This window comes from Asparagus officinalis, chromosome 1 (assembly GCF_001876935.1).
Source record: "Asparagus officinalis chromosome 1, Aspof.V1, whole genome shotgun sequence".
NCBI classification, from domain to species: domain Eukaryota; kingdom Viridiplantae; phylum Streptophyta; class Magnoliopsida; order Asparagales; family Asparagaceae; genus Asparagus; species Asparagus officinalis.
Genome location: NC_033794.1, coordinates 7888058 through 7907358, shown reverse-complemented (window position 1 = coordinate 7907358; position 19301 = coordinate 7888058). Strand labels below are relative to the sequence as shown.

At 35.1% G+C, this 19301-nt stretch overlaps 1 protein-coding gene across 2 annotated transcripts; it reads left to right on the top strand.

Annotated features, from left to right (window-relative positions):
- LOC109848109 (uncharacterized protein At4g29660-like) lies at positions 3863-17779 on the top strand. 2 transcript variants are annotated; one of them, XM_020417452.1, is made up of 3 exons: positions 3863-4154; positions 13039-13230; positions 17451-17779. In XM_020417452.1, the coding sequence occupies exons 2-3, from the start codon at positions 13048-13050 to the stop codon at positions 17583-17585; spliced, it is 318 nt and encodes a 105-aa protein (XP_020273041.1). In that variant the 5' UTR covers positions 3863-4154; positions 13039-13047; the 3' UTR covers positions 17586-17779. The 2 variants fall into 2 exon arrangements, with proteins under 2 accessions (XP_020273041.1, XP_020273031.1); XM_020417442.1 differs by having other exon boundaries at positions 3864-4131.

The following is a 19301-nucleotide window of genomic DNA, read 5'->3' as shown; positions in this document are numbered from 1 at the left end:
CCTAAGTCCTTCTTCACGAACGATGAAAGCAGCTTTTGTTGTGAGGTTGCGTGGAAAGATGCGCCAGAGTCAATGATCCACGCATCGCTTTTGTCTTCTAAGGATAGGAGAAGCGCATCCGAATCCGTCTCGTGCATGAGATTGGTTGCACTGTCAGCCCGATCATCCCCTGCTGATACTGGAACAGAAACTCTGCCGTCCCGTGTAAAGTGACCATTATTTCCGCATCTGAAACACTTCCCTTCATCGTAACCATTCGGGTTTGGCCCTTTAAACTTCCCTTTGGATTTTGATTGGCCTCGTCGTCCCCCACCCTTCTTCTGCGCACGTCCTCGTGCCTCAACATGCAGAGCACTCTCACTGCTAGAGGCCTCATCTCCTAAGACTTTGCGGCGAGATTCTTCATCTAGAATTGCCCAAATTACCATGTTTTTTATTTTAAGTTTTGAGACATTGGGATGATTTTTATAATTTTAAACTTTTCAGGGTCTTTTCTACAATTTTAAAACTTTTTATGGTTTTTTTTTCAATACTTCATATATTATAATATGTTATCTACTTGTAATTTCTTTATCTTAACAAACTAATATCATTTTTATGTTTTATATATTTTATTAATATTAGTTTTTTTAAATTGTTAAGCTAAACATGGTTCACATAGGATTAGGATAAGATATGATTATGATTAGGATAGATTAAGATATAAATAAAATATTCAAAATAGTGAAGGGTAATATTGACCATTAAAAATTAGAATTTGATTATAGATAAGGTAGTTCAAACTATAAAGGGGTATATATGTCTAAAAAAGATTTTCCGAACTCGTGCTTTTAAAGAGAGTATGATCATAGTAATCTCTTGAATTCATCTGTGTTGTTTGTAAGTTTTAAAATTTTAGAATTTTAATGTGCTTGTCTGTAATTTAAACTTTTGAGGGTGTTTCTATAATTTTTGAGACATTGAGGTGTTAACTGTAAATTTTAAATTCTTTGCAAACTGATGTTAATTTTTTAATTTCATGTTTTTTATTTTAAGTTTTGAGACATTGGGATGATTTTTATAATTTTAAACTTTTCAGGGTCTTTTCTACAATTTTAAAACTTTTTATGGTTTTTTTTTCAATACTTCATATATTATAATATGTTATCTACTTGTAATTTCTTTATCTTAACAAACTAATATCATTTTTATGTTTTATATATTTTATTAATATTAGTTTTTTTAAATTGTTAAGCTAAACATGGTTCACATAGGATTAGGATAAGATATGATTATGATTAGGATAGATTAAGATATAAATAAAATATTCAAAATAGTGAAGGGTAATATTGACCATTGAAAATTAGAATTTGATTATAGATAAGGTAGTTCAAACTATAAAGGGGTATATTTGTCTAAAAAAGATTTTCCGAACTCGTGCTTTTAAAGAGAGTATGATCATAGTAATCTCTTGAATTCATCTGTGTTGTTTGTAAGTTTTAAAATTTTAGAATTTTAATGTGCTTGTCTGTAATTTAAACTTTTGAGGGTGTTTCTATAATTTTTGAGACATTGAGGTGTTAACTATATATATATATATATATATATATATATATGATATGATGATATGAAATGATATGATTAATAAACAAATTTTCAGTTACGGGTTTTACAAAATTCATTACATACATTAAGATCAATCGACAAACCAAACAGCCCCAAGATGACATTCAATCTAGGAAATATAAATGATTGAGGGCATAGCGAGCGTTGTTGAAGCCAACTCGCTCACAACACCTCGTGCCTCGAGGGCCCACACGCGACGGCATGCTTCTTCATGCGGCGCCTCATGTTGGCAACCATTAGTTGTGGAGTTACCCACATGTGGGAGGGTATGCAAATTGCTATACGTACTATGTAGTTGTTACATGCATTTATAGCTGTTGGTGTTAGTTGTGGTATTGTCTATCTCCTTTTGCCGAGAAAATATCCGGAGCTAAATTTATTGATATTAACAAAATGTTACTAAGATTACTATATTATAAAAAAAAGTAGTCTATTAACAATATTTTATGTGCAAATTCATTTACATAGATTACAAAATTTAGAATTAATTCCTTATATAATTGCATCCCGACTGTAAAGGTGCAGTTTGCTCGATCCACTAGTATAAAAGTTACCGGTCTCAACAAGTGGTCGGAACCGTTGAGTCAACTTTTAGCAGCCCAAGTGTTCCAACCGTTGAACCTAATATTTTCACAAATGATGTTGCTATAGGGACTCCAAAATAGGAGACCCCTGAGGGGACAGGTGAGGTGTCAGTCCCCACTGCAGGGCCGGCCCCGAGGTTTGGGTTGCCCTAGCCCCAGCCCCGGTCCTGGGTCGGCCGGGTTGCCCCACGACAACCTCCCCTCCACGTCGACCTCCCCTCCTTTGACGAATGTCGCGTGGTTCTGCAGAGTGTTGGGGGAGGAAGCAGGATCCGTCGCCCTGAATCTACTTGCTGTCGACTAGGCCCGTGCTGCACACATAGTCGATGTTCGATTGGAGGGAGGCCTCGGTTACATCGGGTTTCGGTACGCACCACTTGGTGCCGGAGCCTGAGGAGGGCCCTGACGTTGGACTCACAACCTGCACAATATTGGAAAAAAGAAGAAAAGACATGAGTTTACTTGCAACGATAATTAGTGAGGTATTTGTTCATCTCAATATTGGAAAAAAGAAGAAAAGACATGAGTTTACTTGCAACGATAATTAGTGAGGTATTTGTTCATCTTAAACTTTTCATATTAGACCGTTAACTCAAACTTTAACCTCCTAAAGAAAGAGAGGATTGAGATTTACTTTAATTTTTTTTCCACATTACCTCACCAACAAATACCTCACTCCCTATTTGTGTTCAAAAAATAAAAGCGCTCTCTCGAATCTAGGGGAGCCAGCTTGCTTGTCGTAGTAGCAGCACCACAAAGAGCATAATAAAAAAGCAACGATAAAAAACTCTTTGTCAAGAAAAAGCTAGCGAACGCACGTGCCTCGTAAATGGCCCATGTCAGGGGTGCATTATCGTAATATACGTACTATTAAAAAGCCAGTTCGTTTAAATTTAAGTATGTTACTACACAAGAAATCGTACAGCCGCGTAAACTATATACATAAATCTATCAAGTTTCACAAATACCGCCCACGACCCCCGCCATAATTACAATTCTACCAACCGCACTATCCTCGTAGAATGTGCCCCGAAAAAGGCAGAAAGATTCGACTCGGTGGCAAGCTCGAAAATAACCCCAAAACCCAAGCCCAAAAGAGTCATAGGCAACAAGGGGATGGCGTCGTTGGGGGTAGTGAGTCGTATTCACCATCTGAAAAATGCTTGCTGAAGTAGAAGGCGGTAGCGGCGATCAGGAAGCGACCAGGAAGAGGACGGAGACGGCGACCAGGAAGACGACGACCTCCCCCTGGGTTGCCCCCGGCCCTGGGTTGCCCCAGCCCCGGGGCTTGGTGGGCTTACCCCAGGGCCGGCCCTGCCCACTGTTATGAACAGTGCATCAAGCCCCTAGGAGTTGACACCTCACTTGTCCCCTCAGGAATGTCCTATTTTGGAGTCCCTGTAGCAACACCCCTTTCACAAATGCAGGGAATTTTCCCTCCCTTTTTTACCAAAAAAAAGGGAAAAAAATCACAAAAGCCCCCCCGTGAGTACTCCTGCGTCCCCCCTTTCATAAGAAACCCCCAAATCAGAGATCCCCGAGAGCTGCCACCCTTTGGCGCGCCGCCAGAGATCCCCGCAACCGCGCTTCGGAGATCGCCACCGCTGCCGCCGCTCTCTACCCCTCCAAAACCGCACCGCGCTCTCTTCGCTGTTCTCCCTTCGTCAAAAAAACCCCCCAAATCAGAGCTGAACGCCTTCGCCCGCCCGCTCAGAGATCCCCGCCACCGACGCTCGGAGATCCCCACCGACGCCGCCGCTCTCTCCCCTCAAAACCCTATCCTTCGCCGCCCTGAACTGCAGCCACGCCGCTCTTTCCCCTCTTTTCCGCCGCCCGGAGATCGCCGCCGCTGCCGCTCCTATTTTCCGCCGTGATTTCTAAGTCCTTGGCGAAGCTTGATTCCTAAGCTACAGAAGATTGTCGGCGTCACAGAGGTCCTCAGGTCAGATTTTTACCCCTAAAAAGATTTGATCATTTCTGAAGAACAATATTTTTGAATAATCTAAATTTATGTCTGAAAATTATAGTGAAGTAAAAATAAATTTAGATGAGAGCAATTAAAAGGGTAAAACAATTATTATTATGATCGGAGGGCAATTTAAAAAGAGAACTTCCACCCTCCCTTTTATTCACTTCTAAACAAGTCAGACTCAAGAAAAACTATAGGATAGTGATTAATGAGTAAAGCAGATAAAAACAAAGGCATGTTTCTAGGATTTGAGATGACAAAAGCTAGTTACAGAAATGAACGACTGTAATGGCACTTACTGTTTGTGTTAGTAGCATATTTCTGCTCTTTGACTCACGCACCGTTCTCCTCCATGAATTGGTACTTTATTCTTCTTGTTTGGACTGAAATTTGAGCAGTGTCAGCTCTCTTAGCCTTGCATAACGTCACAGTTATGTTTTCCTGTTTCGCTTGTCAAAGGAAGCCTTAGTCAGTACAACAATCGTTCAGGTTCAAATTCTTTCAGAGAGGTTTGAGATACAAGCCACGTAAATTTATACATGGTTCAGTCTTAGCATTTGGTAATTAAGCAGAAATTTAGGCCACCAATTTTCTTGCTATGATAGCTAATACGAATAGAAGAGAATTTACAGTTAAAAAGGTGGATATTTCTTTAAGATTATTATGCTTATCCACCTGTGTTTGTGTCATATATAGCAACTCTTCTACTATGTAAGTTTGGTATTTTTCTGCCTTGTACTAGTTTAATTAAGGCTAGGGGTTAGGCTGAGAGCTGTCAACTTCTAGAGTTAAGAACCCCGATGGAGTTGATTGAGTGGTTGGGAGCTAGCAAGTCACCAGCCCCATTCAAGCAAACGGTGGGATTTTAATTGATCGAAATTCTCTATAAGCTTGTGTGCATTCATAATAACACCAAAAAATTTGATGCTCACATGAATTTTTCATTTATTGGTCTCTTCAAATTTGATTTATCCACTTTCTTATGACCCATTGATGAAGGTCCCGTTGAGCAAACATTGGAATGTTATGGTTGCATGATGAGGGTAATTTTGACTCTGCATATATTAACTGCAGATATTAACCCTATGACAAAAATATGCAGCTTCAACTGGCTATCATTTTTGGGTGTCCAAAAAAAAGGAAAAATAGAGACAATAGAGAGAGATGTGAAATTAAAGTTTGAGGGATTAAATATAATAATCACTCATTCATTATTGGTGGAATCATGGCCCGATTGTGCTCATGGATAGTCATAGTGATTTGTTCAACCTCGTTAAATCCCTTGGACATATTTAACAGACCATTTATCACATTCTTCCATACTGAACCAAAATGTTTAGGGGGGGGGGGAGTTACGAGCAACTCCTATTTACTAACCTATTATCACAAAGGAAAACGGTGAAAATCTTCTTTACACATTCCCTCTCAACTACGTGATTTATAGCATCTCAATGCATGCACTCATGACCTTATGGTCATAAGGAATAAAGACAACTTATTGGGCAAGAAAGAAAATATCTGACTCAATGATGCGATACTTACACCCATAGAACAAAACAAGAGCTTATGATGATTGGCCCATACAGGAGTGTGCCACACTTTGACACGCTTCTTCTTTTGGGCTGCTACATGCATTTCGCATGTGCGCGTTGGACTCTTGTACCCGTGAGGGTGCAAGGGAGCGGGGCGACATGTGTGGAATTGAGACCGTGGGGGACAGATGAACAGAACAGAACGCATGGTGGGGTCGTTTTCTCTCATTTGTTTTTCACGTTTAGGGAAGATCATGGGAGACACATTGAAACATTTCAATTATTCAGGTCAATTCACTGTGCTCAAGTAATATTATGCTATTAATTTTTATAAAATCAAATGATTCTTTTATCCCTTGATACATAAATAAAAGACACGCTAAATTGATTGAAAATTCTTATTTCTAAAATGTCAATATGGTACATCATATAAAAAATTACCAATTTTAATTTTGGAAATTTAGGCTTCGTCTGGATACTATGATATTTTCCTTGTATTTTTACAAAAAATACTATGGTGTTGTGTTTTCTCTTTAAAGTGTTTTTAAAACACCATGTTGAGTGTTTTTGGTCAATACTAGTTTGACCTGTTACAATAATAGTATTAAACATATTATTAATATATTTTATATTAATTATAATAAAATATATTATAAATAAACATTTTATAATAATTAGTCTATATTATTATAGTATTATAAATATTAAATATCATACAATATAATATTGCATAATGTACTATAATATTATATTGTACTTTAATGTGTTATATTATATTATAATTATTATATATTATTTTCAAATAATTATATACTTAATTATAGCAATTTGTTATTGTTATATGTAGGCTCAGTGTTTTCAATGCGCGAGGCGCAATGCGAGGCGCAAAGCATCTTTACGCGCACATGCGCAAGGCGTAACGCGATGCGCGCGCCCGAGTGATGCGAGGCGCACACCACACACATAATATTTCAATATATGTAATCAAGCACGAGAGAACATATTTTTAGAATTTACATAAAAAATATCATGATAAATAATATCTTGCTACAAAATCACAATATATTGCCTTAATTTCTAATGCTAACACCCAACATAGTAGCAAATTTCATAAATTTTCAAATCAAATGTTAAATCAAGACTTATATCCAAACTAAGGATTAGTAATGGTCCTCAATTGAAGGTTATTAAAAAAGCACAATGGATTTATTTTGTTTTTTGGGATATGGAATATCAAGTATAAAGACTCGATTATAATGTTAACAAAAAAAACTATGTGAGCTCGCGTGCACTTCACGTGCGCCTCTGTCACGTCCCGGGTCCAAAACGTGATAATTTGGAGCATGACTCGGTCGGTAATGCAACCATACGATTACATTCACGCCTCTGGATCATCCTGTATACAGATATATTGCTAAAAGAACTATTACATAGAGCATGCAACTAAAATAACAAAGGAACGAGATAGATAAAGAAACTCTGAAAAGATAATTTCTCTTACATGTCCACAACTTTTCAAAGTAGGAAAGAGGAAAAATACATCTTAGTCTGGAATACCACAAGTGATTACAAGAAAGACTCAATAACTGAAGCTGAGAGAGTGAAGAGAGAGAAGGTGATCACTGTCACTGGTCTTAATCCTTAAAGTACTCTTGGTCCTGCGAAGAAAGAACAATTCCCGAGTCTGGGGCATGCAAACCCCAGGAGAGTCAGAAAACTCCCAGCAAGCATGTAAAATGAGGAAATTATGCGTGTGTAAGTATAAGTGGTAGATATAAAGAAAAGAGAAATTCTAAATTTCCAGTGATAAAAGAAAATACTAATATTATAAATCAAAATAAGATGAAAACTCAATTAAAGTTGACGAGGGAAATTGCTAATTGTAGATAACAATCATGGTCTACCTCAAGCACATATCTTATACCCTATACTAAAAGGAGTTAAAATTTAGAAACTCACAATACAAGATGAGTACGTCGAGGGAATAATCCAAACAAGGAAACCATCATATATACCATATATCTCAAATTATAAATCGCTAAATATTAACTCCCAAAATTCTATAAACAAACAATACAAATATACATCACCAAAACCTCATCCAGGACATGTCGTGCCTGCCAAATCTATCACAAAGCATATAAGCACATTATTCTTATTTTACATGTTATTTGAATTAGAGAAGAATATTTTCATGTATATAAATTGGTTCCCCATAAACCGTCCCGGGAACATGGCTTCAAGTCAGGAATTGGCTCTTTGGCCCATGTATATATAACTCAGGATATCAGGAATGCGCATATGCCCGTTTATATACATGTTATATTCTCCGTCTAATTCCCCTTTATGAACCCCATGTTTGTCGATTAAATTTTTAAGTGACTGTGCATGAAATATTGTACACTAACCACAGAGTTACCGTGGAACGATTTCTGTAAAACTATAAAAATAACCGTGACCCAGAACATGTTTAATCAAGACGGGTGTATCGCCTAGTCGATGCTATAATAGTAATAGCCAAGGAAAAATCTCATATCGGGATGTCGATATCGAGAGCATAGCCATGCTATAAAAGCACACTTATAAATCATATTTTTAACAGGAGTCGTCTTCATGCACAGTCTCTCCTATTGGATAACAACCAGGTGACAAGAAACAATTTTCCATAAAGACATGCATGTCAATTACAGTATCAAACAAGATAAGTACTATATGTATAACCCAGGTTTTAATCTAACCATGGCATTTCAGGTGATCTATATTACCAATACCAGACATATCTTGCCCATTTAGGCACTTGATAGTACAATATTATGTAAAACATGAACTCTCCAAACATGATTGGTTTCCATAAAGTAATAGTTTCATACAAGTTATAGAACAACAAAATAATATATAAGTGTAAAGCTTCAATTATTCCATAATACCGCTTTCGAAGAAAAAATCAAAAGCCAGATGAATTAAATGTTACACTCGGTTTAGTCTCCTGTGTTAACTAATGTCTGATTAAATATGAAGTCAAGGTCTTGAGATAACACTAAAGCATAGGTAATTGTTTTAAGTTAAATTTAGGTTATGTAACAACCTAAAGTTGATATGCTAGATTTTGACACGGATACGCTAGGGAAAACTTTGTGTGCATAACTGTTTCTATTCTAATATCTCAATCGAAGAATTAGTCACATGATTATTCAGATACCCTCAAAAACTCCAGCATCTGGCCTGATTAAGATGTCGCACATGAATAATATATTTTAACAAATTTTTGGCTATCAATTGCTAAGCAATCCTTAACACTTCCCAATGTTCCCACTTAAATACAAAATGTTAAAACAAGGCATTATTCTTAATAATATGAGTATAAACCAATGGCTCCCTGACTAATTTTCCTTGTGGCCAACAATTGACATCTCAACCCATCCAGAAAACTGGCTAACTGGATTTAGATTTATTCATATTTAATTAATATATCTTTCCTTAGTGATATGAGCACTAATCTCTCAGAGTAAGAAGGACACCAACTACATCAGGTGGGCATAGTTAGTGCTAATTGTTGAATAAAGGATTTCTCAATCACACGTTCTTGTTTTAGATCACTTGCACAAAGCTTGACCATCTTGTCATAAGTTTCCAATGCTAAAAAAAACATATAGGTCATAGGGAGAAATAAAACATTGCTTGTAGAGTTCATGACCTCTATTTGCAAATAATTGAATGTGATCTATTTAAAGGTGAAGGAACTTGGGTAAGATAGAACCAAATTTATATTGACTCATGGACTGATTTCATTCCATCTTAAACTAGGCCAAAGAGGGCGTTCAGGATAAGAAATGAATTTCCATTAGAGTTGAACCCTTCACTAAGAGATATCGGAAAAAAAAACATGAAGAACCTTAATGTCAGAGAAATTAGGACGAAGAACTAGAACAGATACCGACGAAAGAAAAATAACTAAAAAAATCAGGAATAAAGATGATCGAGGGTTCTTGTGTGAGATTATGTGTAATATTTCTACAAGCAATGAAAAAAAAATAAACAATACTGAATTAGTATATTCTAGGACATAGACTTAACCTACGTATGGACTTGAAGAGGACTAATGTCTTTAACAAATAGGATATTTATTCTTGAAATTAAAACCGTCATATGAATTAAAGAAAGAATTCGACACAAAAAAAGCAAGAAAAAAAATATACTTGCCGATTTTGAAAAAAAATAAGGTGATCATGAAAAATAAAGAATTGGATAAGAAATGCTTGCATGAGGGAAAAAAATCCAAGTAATAATAATAATGATCAAGGAAAAGGATGCTTGCCGATTAGCACCGAGAACGTGAACACCAAACAAATTTCTTCTCCTCAAATAGCCGAACTCCCCTCACTTTTTCCTTCTTTTTTTTTCTCTCCCTCTCTTTTCCCGTGAGAAGTCTCTTTCCCCTTTTTTTTCTTTCCGTGAAGCAAGATTTTGGAAGTGGGGTTTTGAAGGGAGGGATTAGTGGAGGAATTTGTTTAGTGAGGAGATAAGGGGAAGTTAGTTGAGGGATTTGTGGAGGATTTAGGAGGAAATTAGTGGAGGGAGTTAGGATTAAATATAGATTGTACAGAGATCATGTGGTTAGATGGTTAGAGATTTTTTTCTAGGATTTTATTTATTTATTTATATAGGTTAGTTAAACTTAAAAGATATTTTTGAAAATATCTCTCTCAAATCTCACGTGAAAGAAGAATCAAAAGGGGAAGGTGGAGATGGGCTTTCTAGGTAAACACTAATGGGCTTTTGATTGTTTTGTTTTTTTTTTCTAACATGATGTGGGCCTCATTTATAAGGCCTTGCATGTTTACCCAATTTAATTTATTGATTTGCTACAAAAAAAATGGATTATTACAGCCTCGCACCTGCGTTATGTAACATACTATTTCTTCTATTTTTTTAAATAATTTACATAATTACATATTTATATCATGTAATATACTATTTCTTACTAGTTGCTAATCTACATAATTACATATTTATATCATGTAATATACTATTTCTTACTAGTTGCTAATCTATTTTCATCTTTTCATGTTTAACCTATAAAAAGATCATGTAATATACTATTTCTTACTAGTTGCTAATCTATTTTCATCTTTTCATGTTTAACCTATAAAAAGGAAATAATAATTAGTAATTTAGTATACTTTTTTGCTAATTGTAATTTTTTCTCTAATTAGCATGCTAACTAGCAAATTATGAACATGTAAATATGTAATTGTTACATTCATTCTTCATCTTTTCATGCTAAGTAGCAAATATTAATCAAGGATACTAACTAGAAAATTATGAACAGTCATGTTTGTTAATTATATTTCTTAGTCTTTTATGTGACAATTTATAAACATATGCTCATAATTGTTAATCACTTAATTTGATGATTTAAATACATGCTTCTTGTATCTTTTTTTGTTACTTTAAAAATTCAGTTAGCATAATTTAATGATTTAAGTTGATATTCTCATAATTTTAAATGTAGGTAACTAATATGTTGCTTATATATTCCTGTCTTATGATATTGGCAAATATTAGTTTGAGTTATGCGCCTCAATTAGTGAGGCGCGCGCATCGTTGTGCGCTTTGCGCATGGTGCGCGTAAGGGACCTTTGCGCCCCGCCTTGCGCCTTGCGCCTTGCGCCTCGATAACACTGGTTATATGTTATATAACATTTTTAAAATAATATTATTTTATTATTTACATAATATTAGACTATTATTAATATAATGTAATATTATTAATAATGTTAATATTAGGTTATTACAAGTATATCATTAATAAATTAATATATTATAAATATTTAATATTATATAATATATTATAGTTTCTAATATGTTAGAGTTTATTAATAATACTTTAATAATATATTAGTAATTTATGATATAAATAGATATTATTATATTATGAATATATTATTTTTACATTAACATTTGTGAGCAATAAATTATTTTAGTATTAAAAATCATTTTACTTTATGATATATTATACTATTTATTATATAATATATTAACATTTTATATATTATATTACATTTACTATATAATATGTAATTATAATATTACTATTCTATTATTGTTTTTTATTAACATGCTACTATTATATAATATTTTATAATCATTAATTTATTATAATTTATTACAATTTATTTATTAAAAAGTTAGTAATAGTACAGTGATCATAATATCGTATAGTATTCTATTATATCATTATTATATTATTACTCGTTATCAATAACTTTTTTATTATTTTGTATTAGTTTATTTATATATTATTATTTATTATTACGTAATATATTATCAACATATTAAATGCTAGTATTTAATATGTTATTATATTATTGTATAAGATATTTTAATTATTTTATTTTTATAGTATTTAATAAATAGTACTAATATATTAGATATAATATAATATAATATAATATAAGAAGGATGTCAATAATAACTATATATTAAATGTTAGATATAATATTAACACCTCCTCAAACTCAAAACAAAAACACCAAACTTAAAACACCTAAAAGGTGTTTTGAAAGAAGTGTTGTGTTTTTAGTGTTTTTAGTTTGAGTATGATTTAGCTCAAAAAGCATCATGATTTTTAAATGTATGGTATTTTATTTTTGATAAAAACACTATGAAAATAAGGAAAAACCATGGTATCCAAAGGAAACCTAAAGAGGCGCTTCGGTGGTGGTGGTAGTTGTCGTTTTGATCAAAAAGCTAAACAGACTTTTTGGGCACCCATGTGTTTGTTTTGGGCTCAAGAATGGCCTAGCCAAAAATAAATGGATTTGTAAAAATACCAAAAAGATGTTTTAAGGTTAGGGTTGTCGTTTCAGATCGTCTTCTCCACATCATCAGAAGTCTTCACGGCCTCTGGTAGTCGTCACCAACCGCATCCGGTAATCGTGCCGACATCTTCCGGTAGTCGTGGCCACCGCCTCTGGTGAGCCTCTTCTTTCACTTAATCTTCTCATGTTTTTCTCTTCCCTTCATCACCTCCTCCACACGAGTTCATTGTTAAGATTCCCCTAATTTGTATGTGCTTACAGTTGGATTTGATCCCCCCCTCCAACAAAACCAAAACACAATTTGTAAAAATTGTTTGGGTAGTATAGTAATTTGTTTGGTCAAATGTAACTTATTGTATATGTTAATTTTTTTTCAAAGTCCTCATAGTTCCATGTTATCTTAGCAATCAGCGTATAGTTCAGCTATGCATTATGGGCTACATGTAATGAAACATAGTTAATTGTGTCTTGTGTTTTAGTATTTAGCATTTCTTATTTGTTTTGTTTGTTTAACCGTGTGACTTCAGTTTGCGAAAATGACGAGTAGATTATGGAGGATGTATGCAGAAAGAGAGTTTTACAAGTGGGAGAAGACTGTGCTATGGGATATGATCGAACCCTATAGGCGTCCTAAGTCATTTACGCCTCTCGTATCTGTTTATGTTGCTGCATTTTATAGCGGAGTTGTTGGATCTGCCATCACTGAGCAACTCTACAAGGTATTCAACGTAACGTTTGTCGCGTTGTTTTGAACGTATTGTTAATTGTTAGTCGTTCATTGAAATGGTGCAAGAGTGTCATGGCTTTTTTTTTTTCAAACTAGACATTTCCATCTCGGGTTTAAACTAATTACAAGCAAGACCATAAGAATGTATGCCGAGTTACACTGTATCATCAGATTTCAATTGACTAATATATACCCAAGTTCATGTCCAAATAAAGTCAACGAGTTACACTGTATCATCAGATTTCAATTGACTAATATATACCCAAGTTCATGTCCAAATAAAGTCAAAAATCCATGGGATAAACTTAGGGGGTGTTTGTTTCAAATCCTATAATTTTAGGATATGGATTTCATCATGGGATTTAAAACCCGTATGTTTTTTAACATGGGTTGGGATTTCTAAAATGTTGTTTGTTTCATCAATATTTTAGGATATGTAATACTATAATTTGTAATATTTTGTTTGTTTCAAACTCAAATTGTAGCATTATAAATTTTAGAATTTGAAATCTATAGTGGTAGCAAATAAAATTTAGGATTAACAAAATAATGATTGGTGAATATAAGAACCTTTGGTGAGCTTACCTCCCACAAAAAAACAAATACAATTGTATTCAATTGGGGTAATCAAAACTATTCAAATTTATACTCCAACAATTATAAACAGTCATAAACTAACTCGAGACAATGTAAATAAAAAAAATGTAAAAATAAATGATAATATAGAGGCTCAGAAAAGGGTTATTTTTTTCAACACCTATATAATGAAATTGCATTGTACATTGCGTTCAAATAATGGACTGCCTCATCTAAAAATTACAAAAGCAATCTAGACTGTATTTTTATTAATGAACGCCTCCTGTAAACGATAAAATCCTATTGTAGTTGGCATTATCAATATGTGACCAATCATCATAACTAAATCCGAAAAACTCAAAAACCCCACTTTTTCATCCTAGAATTTCCAATCAAAGATCACTAGCTTAAAAAAAAAAAACCCTAAATGAATTTTGCAACATTTTTAAGCTTGTAACAAACCTGCAAGCAGACCAGACCAACAACAAACCTACAAAGCTCAAAAACAAGCTCAAACTCAAATAACCAAGGCTCAGACAAGTAACCAAGCTCAAACTCACAAACCCACAAGCTCAAACCTGCCAGAAACCTGCAAATCCATCACAAACAAGCAACCAAGCTCAATGACAAATTGAAATTGAAACAACCAGCATAGTAATAGGCTGCCACAAACCCACAAGCTCGCAAGCCATAAAAAACAAGCTCAAACTCAAATAACTAAGGCTCAAACAAGCAACCAAGCTCAAACTCACAATTCACAAACCCACAAGCTCAAATGCACGCGGTTTCATTCTAACATAAGCCTTACAACTCTCATTATAGCCATTGAACACACGACTTATTTGCTTAGCTCTAGAATCTATCTTCTCTTTTTTTTTCCACCTTTGGGTGATACGTGATTGATTTCCTTCTACTATGTATCCTTATTAAACAAGCAAACACACAAATCACCGCAGAGATAGTAGCATTAGAAGCCATCCTCATTAACATCTCTTCATCAATGTCGTCCATTTACATTGTTTCAAAAAGAAATTTCATTCAAAAATATGATACATTGTCTTGTATTCACTAAGACAAATATTAGATGATAATACAAAGATAAGAATCTAATTGTTACTTAATTAATCTTTTTATAGAACTGAGTTTGGTCCACAAAGATCAACTAAGTATTTAACTCAAAAATTTAAGGAGTTAAGTAATCAACAATGTTCAAGTGCTCGGATGCAGATAATTGTTTATAGAACTGAAGAGATGAGCTAATGAAACTGCATATTGAAGTCCTAAAATAGTATACGAAATTCAAACTAATCTTATAAGTGCGCAGGTAATGAACATGAACTCAAAATCAATTTAACAGACTAATCAATGAAACGAGAATTCAAACTAATCTTACAAGTGCGCAGATAAGAATATCCTAGTTATTTTCATGCAATGGAACGAGAACAATTTCGTCCCCAAATCCAAATCAATTTCACAGACTAATAATTGTGCAGAACCAATTTCACCAAACCCAACTCAATTTCATATATAACCCCTAAATCAATTTCACAAAATCCCCCAAATCATTTTCACCAAACCTCAAAATTACAAAGAAACCCTAATTTACAAAGAAAGGGAACGAGATTTACCTACCGATGAGGATTCGGTCAGAGAGAAGTTCGGTCGGAAAGAAGTTCGGTTGAAACAACAGAAACCCCAAATCAATTTACCCCAAAACGTTAGGGAGAGTTAAGGAGAGGCAGAGCGGTGGAGATGGGAGTTGGGGACGCTGAGGAGGAGGCGGAGCACGGTGAGGTTGAGGGCGGAGAGGAGGGAGGGGGTGGCGTCGCAGAGGAGGAGAGGAGAGAACGAGATCTAGGGTTTTCGCGATGAAAATGAGATGGCAGGTAAAAGAGGAGGGGGACGAAAGCGGTGACCCTAGGAAACTAATTCAGGATATCAGTGTAAAGCTTGATGAGCTGGACATGGGTTGGGAGAGATCTAGCCTAAATCCTCTCTCAAAGAGGGGATTTCACAAATGCTATAATATATTAGTTTTTTATTATTTGTCTCTCAAAGAGGGGATTTCACAAATGCTATAATATATTAGTTTTTTATTATTTGGGTATTCAATATCCCAAAATTTATTACAAATGCTATAATATATTAGTTTTTTATTATTTGGGTATTCAATATCCCAAAATTTATTTTGAATCAAGCAAAGGTTATGAAATCCATAAACTCAAAAAAACCCACTTATTCATCCTAGAATTTGTAATCTACCCTATATCCCAAAAAAAAAAGTTGAAACAAACACCCCCTTAATGTATGCTTGACCACACATTGACTGCATTTATTTTGTTATAGTCGCTCAGTAATTAGGCTATTGACCCTTACATAAAGCATGAGTATGATGTCAACGTTCTTGTAACCGCCTCCTTGTTTTGGGTAATCATTCGATGAGAGCTCATGGCTCTAGAATGCAGTTATCTTGAATTTCAAAATGGCAGAACGGAAGTATGGGTATGAATTGTAAATCTATATAAAATTTCCATAGAGTATGGAGAATTTTTTCCCCCTCTCCAGATTGGCTATGATTTCCATGCTTAGGATCACACATTAAGATTGTGGCCTATCAACTGTGTATCCTGTTGTTGATGCGTAACTTCTGATAGGATTTAGTTTATTGAGGTAAGGGAGTGAGGCTGTCTCTAGGTAGTGTGCGAAGAACAACTATTGTATGATATTTTTGCCCAAGCAATTAAATTTTTTGGAAAGAGACTTTTCAACAATCAATATTCGGTAGAGATTTGGAATCAGTGATGTGATCGATCGTGCTCGTGCATCAAGTGACCGTTTTTAGGGACACAATATAACTTATCCGAAAAGCTAGCTGATGTATAGAGATTTCAAATGTCTAATAAACTCACATGACTCATCAGTAAGTCAACGCAGGATTAAATGAACCCTAGTATACCACCACCCTTATGTAGTCTTGGTGTCTACGTGAACTGGCGTTGCACTAGTTCAGTACCGGTCAAACTCTACAGTCGCCCTGTCATCCTTTTGGCTTTGTACTAGACAAGTCCAAGAGGAACACTGGAATGCCAGCGTCACCACCCCCTGCTTGCTTGCAATTGGGAAGACGAGGGTGACTATGATATTATTTGTTAGAGACCCAATAGAATTCACCTCTAAAAGCGAGCTGGCTGAGGGAGAGAACACAAAATCTTTAATACACCCACTTTGACTCCCGAAACTTGATATGAGACTATAATTGGGCCCGACACTAGAATGCCATTAGAGGGGGAGGCAGCATGGGGGGAATAGTCTTCTAGCAAAGAGCAACCTATATGGATATTGGCAGATGACACAGATGCATGAATTAGATCCACATTACAAACAAAGGAGTGCTGCAAGACTGAAATAGACAAACCAATATTTGAAAACAAACATTATGTTGTAAAAATTTTCAACAGACATTGAGCAATGAATCAGTCAGCAATCTATTTGTCATCTGGAATTGTCTGATTCGATCTCAATATGCGGTCTCTTCGTTTTTCCATGTCATGAACACTGAATTACAGTTATCATATTTGCTCACCATTTAGCATGGTTAAAAGGTCTAAACTCTCTCTCCTTTTGTCAATCTAACAGGAAAAGTACTGGGAAGAGCATCCAGGAGAATTGGTACCCATTATGCCCCCGAAGTTCTATTGGGGTCCTTGGAGAGTGATGAATGGAGAAGTCCCCAGATACAATGTTCCAAATGCCGCAAACCCTCAAGGCTAATGGTGTGTTTGGCGAACTCTTAAAACTGGCTAGGACTGAAGCAGCCTAGTTCTTCTTATGCTGTTCCTCTCAAATCATGTACATTGTGGTTCTTGCTTCTCTCAGTCTAGGATGCAATATGATAAAACGAAAAAAGAAAGAAAGAAATGGTTGTATGCAATTCTTATGGTTTACAAATAACTTGGCTTTCTTTAGCAGCTTGATCTTATTGATGATTGATTAAAGAGTGTCTTCAATCTTACAATAGATGATCTTGCTCCCTTATGGTTTACTAGATCTTATCATAAACTATCTTACTGTCTTGATGCTATAAAGTGAATATAGCATGTTTGACATGTAAATTTGAAGCTAATTTCTGCAAGCAACATTTTGCACAAGCGACATTTGTTCTATTTACTATTGCTGAATACCAAGCAGCCTCTATCGCCAGTTTGCATCATGAACTAAATATACAAGGATGATACTATTTTGCATCAAATTGTGCACTGTTTGCGGGATCTAATCCCCTTTTTTCTCTTTTTTTTTTTTTCTTTTAAATTTTATTTTTATATCAGGTCTATACGATATAGCTAGTCCCTTGACCTCTATTCATTGCGGAAAAAGTTGCTGTATTCATTGCTGCATTCATTACAACTTCAATCGTTACAATGAAATAAAGAGATAGCCTTTTTATAAGACCGGTACACAATGAAAACAAAATAGATACAACTCTTTTCAAACAAACGCAAGATCTGTTTGTCATCTCTTGCTTGCGTGGGTCTTTTGCCTGTGACGGGGATGTTGATATCCGTGGACCGCCGACTCTTCAAGATCCTTCCGGGAAAATCCGGCAGAGCTTCGTCTATCCGCGTGGGATATAGAAGCAGAACTTCGTCGATCCGCGTGAGATCTAGAAGTGTAAAGCGTATATCTCGGTTAAACGAGATAGTAGCTCTTCTCGGTATCGCCTGCGAAGGGAAATACCAAGGACAGAAGGGGGTGAACGAAGGGTTGTTGATGAAGACCTCTCACTCCTCGATCCGGCAGGGCTTCGCCGCTCTCCTGCAGACTCTGACTCCTCACTCCGGCAGGGCTCCTGATTTTGGATCGATTCAAGGCTGAATTATCTTAGCCAAGTATACTATGTCATGTCATTTAAATGTCACGAATGTACAATAGAAAATTAGAAATTACATTTGTGTGCTGGAATTTACGAATTATAATAGAAATCTACCTACATAACATTATGATTAAGATCCTTCCATGTGATCATCAGCTTACTTAGGCCAATTGACTTGTAATAACTAAGCATACTGCAAGAGAAAGAAGTCAGCTCAAGTGGATCTCTTTAGTGAGATTTCCTTTCATTTCTATATCAACAAGTGGAATCCAAAATGCTAAATTACTAGTGTTTAGGCAACGTGCATCCATGTACAAGAATCTCTTATAGTAGTTTATCAAACCAAGATTTTTCTATGATTTTTTTTGGAAAGCATTTGATTACAGGATAGAAAAATACATTGGTATTTGAAATTATGGCTATTTAGTAAATTTAACACGATATTATTCGTTTCCTAGGCAATGAAATTATGGTATTTGCATCATCATCATATATAGAAGAGAGAGATGCTATGATTCTTGGATTCAGTTGTTTCCATGGACCTAGTTCTTTCAGATAATGTAGTTGAAGCTAAAGGATATTTAAAACCATGAAAAGTTTAACTTATGGGATATTTT

Bases quoted from the DNA above. Each gene is read 5' to 3' on its own strand.
- LOC109848109 (XM_020417452.1), top strand. From the start codon at position 13,048: ATGACGAGTAGATTATGGAGGATGTATGCAGAAAGAGAGTTTTACAAG. The intron at 13,231-17,450 runs GTATTCAACGTA...TCAATCTAACAG, and splicing joins TCACTGAGCAACTCTACAAG to GAAAAGTACTGGGAAGAGCA.